General features: G+C 39.2%; 1 protein-coding gene across 2 annotated transcripts; it reads right to left on the reverse strand.

The window, feature by feature from the left end:
- Positions 1-5,121: 5,121 nt before the first annotated feature.
- On the reverse strand, positions 5,122-7,611 carry LOC126802946 (uncharacterized). 2 transcript variants are annotated; one of them, XM_050530669.1, is made up of 2 exons: positions 6,927-7,611; positions 5,122-5,941 (listed from the first exon to the last, which is right to left on the reverse strand). In XM_050530669.1, exons 1-2 carry the CDS (start codon positions 7,522-7,524, stop codon positions 5,931-5,933), a joined length of 609 nt encoding a protein of 202 aa, XP_050386626.1. In that variant the 5' UTR covers positions 7,525-7,611; the 3' UTR covers positions 5,122-5,930. The 2 variants fall into 2 exon arrangements, with proteins under 2 accessions (XP_050386626.1, XP_050386627.1); XM_050530670.1 differs by lacking the exon at positions 5,122-5,941 and having other exon boundaries at positions 6,281-7,374; positions 7,455-7,611.
- Positions 7,612-8,869: the final 1,258 nt, after the last annotated feature.

The following is an 8,869-nucleotide window of genomic DNA, read 5'->3' on the forward strand; positions in this document are numbered from 1 at the left end:
TTATTAGAGTTTGTAAAATTTATTTCGCGATGTTGTTAGTCGAAAACGGAACCGTTTTCGGAGATTTTAATTAGGAAAACGTTACGTTTCCGCAACGCGAGAATCGACTTTTATTGCGTTGCTCGTTTGCAAAAACTTCCTTCACGAAAGTTGTAGATCTCGTTGATACGAGTTCGTAGACACGTCACGCGTTCTAATCGAACGTCATACATGAAAGTTATTAAAGACGAAAGTTAGCTTCCAATTTTGGAAAAGGGTATAAAAAGGAAAAATTTGGCATTAGGGTTTCGTAAACCCTCTTTTCTCTCTCTCTCTCTCTCTCTCTCTCTCCTCTACTCGCAGCCTCCCCGACTCTCAGGCTGCCGTGGCTTTCACTGCCTGTCCCAGGAGCTTCGCATGGCCCACCGTAGCAACCTCTAGCTCGCCGCAATTGCCTCGCTACCGTGAACCCGCGCGACGTCCCCTAGCTTCTGTGTCTTCCTCCGCCGTCCCAGTGTAGTTGCCGGCGAGACCAGGGCACGGAGACCAGCTCACCATCACCGTCCTTAATCCCGGAGACATCTACAACGCGTTTGGACCTCGATTCGCCTCTTGGCCCTCGCCCCTCGCCGCTGCTCGATTTCGCACCTCTGACGACCTTCCTGGTGGTACTGGAGCCCTATCGAGGTAAGGGTGTGTTTGGTTGATTGTTTAATGTGTTTGTTGTGGATTTTGTGATGAATTGGTGGAAGATTGGAGGAGTAGAAGAGGAGGGAGGTACCGCCGCCTTGGGCGGCGCGTGTGGGAGAGTGGGAGGGTAGGAGGCCATGGAGGAGAAGAGGAGAGAAAATGGAGGGGTTTGGGGGGGGTGGTGGTGAGCGACGTGCCGAATGTAGGAAACGCGCTTGGGCCCCCGCGCTGCCACTGTGGGCGGCGCGTGAGCGCCACGCGCTGTTGCCGGAGGTGGCCCGTGAAGCCCACGCGCCGCCACGTGTGGCGGCGCGTGAACAGTGATTGGAAAAACAATAACTTTTTGTAAATTATTTTATGTACGGTGAATGTAAAATTATTTTACGTACAGTAAATGTAAAAGTGAATTACGTACAATAAATGTAATTTATGTACAGTAATTGTAAAAGTAATTTCTGAAAGGTAAATCAGTAATTATTATTTACTGAGACAGTATTTACGATTGAATTGTACGTGGAGGTACAGGAATACATAAACAATATGTACTCGTACATAAATACGTAAATAGTATGTACTAGTACAGGAATACGTAATTTATATGTATTTGTACAGTAATATGTGAATAGTAATTACATGAATAGTAATTTCGTAAAAACCAGAAATTGTTGAACGGTAAAACATTATTACTGTTTCGGCATTTAATGTTTTATGTAACGCTTCTAAATTCACTTCTTATCTATTCTAAGTGATCGACACATCAAGTAAAGGATTCACTCTCGGAATCGTGAAAATTATGCTCAGGATTATAAGGTGAGTAAAATCTCACATTGATGAATCTACCCTTGCGGAGATTCATGATTACGCTTAATTAAAAAGAATGAACTATGATGTATATGATATAGTGGATTGTGTATGTGTATAATTGGTAAAATAGGTACATATGGTTTGCTATATTATATTTTGTCATAATTTCCGTTTGCGAATGAGTTCATTTTAGTGTTGATGTTTATTTATTTGAGCATGTCGATTTGATTTGTACAATATCATGTGATGATTGTTTGTACGTGGTTTTAACGTGAGTGATGTTAAAACGTTTTTGTGGTATGTGGACCTGTCTTCGGACGTGTTGGCATGTCGGAACCTAGCCTTGGCCGGGCGACAGTTACGATTCAGTTAGAGCTCTAGTCTGTCTGCCGGGGTACTAACATGAGGGGTAACAGAGGTGTCCCAGCGCTCATGAGTACCTATATTATGGATATTGGGTGGCGAGAGGTTGCCCAATTTCGGGTGGCGTACTAGGGGTAACAGAGGTGTATCAGCGCTCATGAGTACCCGTATTATAAATGCATTTGGGTAAACAGAGGGGTTGCCCGATTTCTCATGAGTATATATATTTTCAGTTAATATTGGACAACCAGATGGGTCGTCCAATGACTCATGAGTGCATTTATGATTGATACTTTGTGGATTTTTGTATATATTTTTATGCGAGTTATATTGTTGTTTTACTCATACGAGCTGAAAAGCTTACCGGGTTTGTGTTTACAATCCCGGTGCACCTATTCGATGGTGTAAGGGATAATTCCGCAAGTGTGGATTAGCGGAAATCGACGGACAACTCTGAAGACTTGAAGTTATTTTATTCTATCTTGTGGTGAGGATTTGAGAGGCTTTTTACATTTCCATTTGATATTATGTTGAATTATAAATTTGGTTTCTAATAATCAATTTGGCTGAGTTGTACTATGAGCTCAATAATGATCCGCTATGACATTAAAATGATTTCGATTTACTGAGTTTTTTAGAGTTTTTCATGACATCGAAATTTGAGTTTCATACTCGAAATTTTGGGGTTGTGACATCCCAAGCCAACCAAAAACCGCCGGAATCGCCGCCGTGGAATCGTGCCTAGGGGGAAGGAGGAAGACTCGCCGTCGTGGCCCCGAGCTCCTACGTCGCTGACGACGCCGCGTTCGTCGATGTAGGGACTGTCCTTGCTCGGTGGCGCCGCGTCACGGCGCGGGGAGGTTTGCCGGTGCCACAGATCGTCGTAGCTCGGCCGTGCGGTCCCAAAAACACCGGCGGTGTCGTTCACGGTGGCCGGAAGAGGGAGATCGTCAGAGAGAGGGAGTGGCGATGAGAGAGAATCGGGCGAGAGGAGAGAGAAACCGGAGAGAGTTTTTGAATTTTTTTTTTTGGAAAGTTTCCAAAAAAAAGTCCTTTATAGCCTTCCAAAATCGGAAACCAACTTCCGTCGATAATAACTTCCACATACGACGTCCGATTAAGGTGTGATATGTGTCCCCGAACTCGTATCGACAATCTCTATAACTTCCGTGAATGAAGTTTTTGGAGACGATCAACGGAATAAAAGTCGACTCTTGAGTCTCTGAAAACGTAACGTTTCATTAATTTAAAGAAGTCGGTTTTGTTTCGTTTGACATCGACTAGAAAATGAAATATGCGATTTTTAATCAATTTTCAAGTTTAATAATCCACAAGAATGTTTACGACTTAAACCAAAAAATTCGGGGTATTACAATATGGGATCAATTTTATTGAAAATAAATTTGAAGCTCACAAAACTAATCTAATCAAATTAGGTTTCTTTTACCCCCTCAAAACTTCTTTCCTGTGTAGCCGAGCAAGGACTTAGGACGATTTATTTATTTACAATTGAATTTGGATAGTTGGAATAAGTGAAGTGCTAGACGAACCCGTCAAAAATTAAAAGATGATCTCGCCATAGGAAGACAAAACGTCGGCAAGACGTTTTTTTTTTCTTTCAGATTGGAGAGAATTTTCCTTGTTTAGTTCGACTTTAGTTGGACAAAGTTTACCCTATTGAATCATATTAAGTTTTTGTTTTTGTTCTTTGTAGTTGCTTGATTATGATGCATTTGTTTTCATGAGATTGAATGTTTAATAGTGAAAATCAAATTATGCTTAGGGTTTAGAATTTATACTATGATTATGTGGTCTCTCTCACCTTTTTTTTTTCATTCTTCTACTTAGTTTTGACTTGACTGACAAAAATTTCTAGATCCGCCACTGCTCTGGTTATTTGTTATTTTCAACCAAGAGACCCTCAGATACTATATATACAAGAGAAAGTGGCGAACTTGTTCACTCCAACAGAGCGGAGTTGGAATGTACCATTAGTGAATCAACTTTTTTCACCATAGGTTGCTTCAAAAATTCTCTCAGTGCCTTTCAGTCTCGTGCCACATCTGATAATTATTTCTGGCATCCAGAGAAGAAAGGACATTTTCACGGTTAAGTCAGCTTATTGGATTGCTAGAGCTAGTGTTCTTCATATTACTCTTGCTTCCTCTTCCAGTGGTGTCCCTTTTAAGGAATTGTGGAAACTTATTTGGAGTACTCAGGTTCCGGGGAAGGTTCATATATGTTCTTGGAGTGCGTGTCAAGAGTTATTGGATCGACTGGTTTCTAAAGGCTATACAGGTACTCTGAACTATCTTCCCTGTGATCATAGTGTGAAAAGTACTGTGCATATGTTTTGCAAATGCCCTGTTGCTTGTGAATTTCTGGGCAAGCTACCTTTTAATCTTATGCGTTCTATACTTCCTAAAATGCTTTTCAAAGTATGGATGTTGGAGCATGCAATTCAGTCAACATCTGAGGTTTTTTTCTGGCCTTCTTATGGCCATACGGTCTCTTTGGAAGAATCGTTATGCTACTTTGTGGGAGAATAAACCTCAACCTGCATCTAATTTGTTTCCGGAGGCAATGACTTGGTTGGAAGAATTCAAAAAAGCAAGATAGGTTAGTGTTGAACATCACCCGAATGTTAAGGCTAAATGGTCACCAGCTATACATACTCAGGCTCAAACTCGACGACGAACTCTTACTCATGGAGGTGCTGGAGGAGTTATGCGTGACGCTAATAGTACTTTTCAGGTTGTGCCGAGCTATTAGCTATCAACGGTTTTCTTGTGAGGAATATGGGGAGTGCCAAACTGATAATGGAGATTGATTGCAGAGAGGCTGTGATAGATATTCATGAATCTGACAGGGAAGTCCTTAGTAATCTTACAGCTGAAATAGTTGATCTAAAGAATAGTCTATCCACAGTATTGTGTTTGCTCCTAGAACTTGTAATAATGTGGCTCCTCGATTGGCTCATATAGGCTTTGAATGTGAGCATGTACCATTCCTGAGTTTCATGCCAGAATGTATGTCCTACAAACTGATTGTAATCCTTAACCTTCGGGTTTCATAATTGAAGTACTTTCAAAAAAAAAAAAAAAAGCTCTCTTCAAGGAAATATATGATGCGTTAGTGAAATTAGACAGCTTCTGGTGAGGAGGCAAGGAAACAACTAAGATGAGATAAAAAGAAAATTTATACAAATAACTTAATGAAACATAAATCCTGTTTTTATTTTAAAAAAAAAACTCAAATCCTGTTTATATTAATATAGCTAAAGCAACACAACGTTAAGAGACCTAGTCTAGAAAATTTGTAAATAAGATCAAGGATGATATGAAATTATGAAGGACATTGCAGTAACCTGAAGTCACATAGTAGGAAGTGAAAGCAGATCTGAGCAGACTATTCAATTTTGTAACAATATACTAATCCAGTCTTCATAAGTCGTCCCAGTATCCGCATTAGTAATCACTAAATCACCAATCAGAACACCGAACTGTCCATTCTTATCAAAAAGTATCAAGACTCCAGTTCAGTAGCTTCATAATTACTTTGTACTCCAACAAGCTTATACAAGAAATGGGGACTTTTGGCATGGCAGTCACTTGACTTCTGGTCTAATAATTAAGTACTCCTATCTACTACATGTCAATTTCTACACAAGCCAAAATTACTAGAATTATTGAAACCCAGAGAACAGGAAAATGAGACGTTAAGAGGGAAAATAGATTCAGAACAATGATGGAGATGGAAGAATGTATGTTCGGTATATAGTCTGGATTATGAACACCCCACACTAGCGCACAGAGTACAAAAGACGCAACACCTGTGAATTTAAGTACATGTCTCAAATTATTTACCACATATCTATACTGTGTTAGCAGCCAACTAATCAAACCTCTTTGCCCATTTCAGCAGTCATGTCCTTTAACTTCTTAATAGATGTTCACACTTTCACTTGATCTCACCTTGGTCTGCTATGGTTTGGAGCAATTCACTGCTATGGTTTAGAGCAATTCTTTAACTTTGGAATCTAACTCCTGAACAAGAGGAAACTCTTTTCTATTGTTTCATTGTAGTACGTGATCTTAGCATTCCACTGCAAAACAAACATATGGTGATGTTGATGCACAGTTAGATACTGAAATTTTCAGTTAACTAAAGATACCCTTTGTGTACCAATTATACCAGGGAAACCTGACCCTCCCACAATATGTGCTGCTTCTCAAGGTCAGTTGTTCACAACTTTAGCTACAAGATCTATTCTTGTCTCTCTGGTATCGGAAATAAACACATAAAATGTAAGAAGATAGCTTGGTTCTCATAGGTGTTTGTTTAGGGTTATTCGCAGCATGAGGAATAAGAAGACATCAACAGAGCAAAAGTTTAGGATTGCTAATTTACCCACGGGCGAGGATTGAAGAGACAAGAACATGGATACACTCTAATAATTAACAATATAATAGAAAGAATAGGAAAAGATTCAAAAAGATTCAAAAGTCGTCTGTAAAGTCGACTAATTCCTCACTGTATTAGATGAAATGACAATCAGATCACGCACAAGGCAAACTCAATACAAGCTCAATCCTTTCTCTGACAATCAATTTGGAACTTTAACTTAGGAGGTATCTGCAGCGGCTCTAAACATCTTATGTACTTCCGCGACTACGCGTAGATAAAGAAATACAAAACAAAGGAACTTTTTATCAGCCTTCTTTCACAGTATGAAGTAAAAATTATGAACAAGTGAGGACCTTAAAAGTAGAAATATCTATAGCCGAGTTTGACAATTAACTCTAACAACATAGATAAATGAACCCTGTAGTTCATGCAATTGAAACTTGCCCATACATTCCTCAATTCCAACAGCACATTTCCCTGACTTAAGGTATGAATTGAGGTTGAAAGATTGGTTAAGGCAGACGGGGTTACAAAAGGGGGCATTCAGTAGCCTGTAGAGACGAACTGATAAAACAGCTTATGGATAGAAAGAACAAGAGTTTCAAATTTAACATGTCAAGGATTTCTCATTCCCTGTCATAAGTTCATAACTCAGCAATAATCGTGGCATATAGCCGACTGACCTGTGAAAACTCCGGTGTCATTATTTGGGGAAAAACCAAATTGAACAGGATCACAGGTGGTGCAGGAATATAAGTGGGAGTCTTTCAAATCCCAGATTCCCCAAAACTTAGTCCTATACGTGAAGAAGACAGCCACCTTTAGCTCAAATGAGACCAAACCCTGGGTGGTCTTCTCTTGAAAGATTTCAATGGCGTCAAAATCGCTGATATAGTGGTCCACTAAACCCAATTTAAAACTGACATGGCTGTGACCCGACGAGTTCACAAACACGGAAGGCAGCCGGTTGGTGGCGTAGTAGGGTGTGTAATACTTGAACAACGAGACGTCGATGGTGTCAACTGTGACGGTGACCTTCTGGTTGGGGTTTGTGGCAACAAGGGTGAAATTCCATGTGCCGGTTAACCTAGAGTCGTCAAGCTTGAATCCGGAGACGGTCGCCGACTCGATCTGGAATTCCACGTATTGAGGATTACCGAACAGCACAAATCTCCAGAACAAGGTATAGAGTAAAAAGAGTGACATCAAACCGGAGGCGAGTAACAATAGAACGGCATCTTTGTTGGCCTCTTCGTCTGTTCGGGGGTGATGAAGGTGCATCTCTCTCTGCGATCGTCTCTAAATCACTCAACTTTTTCTGTTTGCTTCTTTTTCAGAGAGAGAGACTGGGAGTACTTCGAAGGAGTTTATAAGAACTCGATCTTGGAGTTGGTGTAGTACTTGTGTTCTAGATAGAGCTGGTTTTATCCATTCGAAATTGCCCCCGAGTTTTACCTTAATTAATAATTATTGGTCCACCCCCTGATTTTTTTAAATTTTCTCAAAGAATCAATTTACAATTTTCACATGTCAATTACTGCTTATTATTTGGTGATGCACTGCTTATCAGTTTATGAATACCGTCGGCTCCAATAGTTTGGTTCGAATAAACGCAGTTTATGTCCTACTTTTCGTTTATTTACTCGACTGTTATTTTATATAAAAAAATTATTTTGTCTCAACCTCTTATATTCTTCTATTTTGATTGCGCTATCTATCTTTATCTCATTTTTTCACTATTCTCTTTACCATAACCACTTCTAAAACTCTAATTTACTTACCATCAAACCCCATAAACTAATAAATTATTATCAAGAAATAGTGTAACTCGCGACAGCGCATGGGTATTATAACCTAATAAAGTCCATTTGACGACATTATTCATGGATGACAATTGGATGTGTTACTGTAACAAAAAAAATGAAAATAAAGAATTACATTTTTAAATAATGAATTAAATCGATGTTCCTTCTTCTTTTCCGACACTATTATGTTTGAAATGTAAAGTTCATGGTTAAATGCACTGGGGAGTTCATAGTTAAATCATTTCTTCGGTTATCAGTACAATGACCGAATGACTAGTTTTTCATAAAACTTCCCCACTCCCTTAGATTTTTTCGCACACCCGTAGTTATGGTCAAGCTTCAAAATTTTCCCGATATTTCTAATATATCTTCTGATATCTCCCTTTTTAAAAAAAATTATATACCTTAAGTGTAAATATTTTATTTTTTCCCGTATATCAATTAATGAAAAAATTAGTCTACCAATTAATGTTGATTTTGTTTTTTGCACGAATTTTCTCATTTGAATTAGGGAGGCAGTAAGAATCTTAATTGTTGCAGCCATGTTTGAATTTTCTTACCTTTTCTCATTTATTTGCTGTATGCTTTCTTTGACATTCTTTGGTGCAATAATTTATGGTGATTTTGTTATAGATTCATGCCTCTATATATAGGAGAAACAAGGTCATTACTTTCCCTCACAACCCTTGGATCAAAAGCAAATCAATGGCTGAGATAATTCTGCTGAGCTCACTGGACCTCCGAGTAATGATTTGGTCATATCTCCATGTAGGAATGAGATATTGATTCGATTTCAAATCCTACAGAAACTAGACTCACAC

Source organism: Argentina anserina, chromosome 7 (assembly GCF_933775445.1).
Source record: "Argentina anserina chromosome 7, drPotAnse1.1, whole genome shotgun sequence".
Lineage (NCBI taxonomy): Eukaryota > Viridiplantae > Streptophyta > Magnoliopsida > Rosales > Rosaceae > Argentina > Argentina anserina.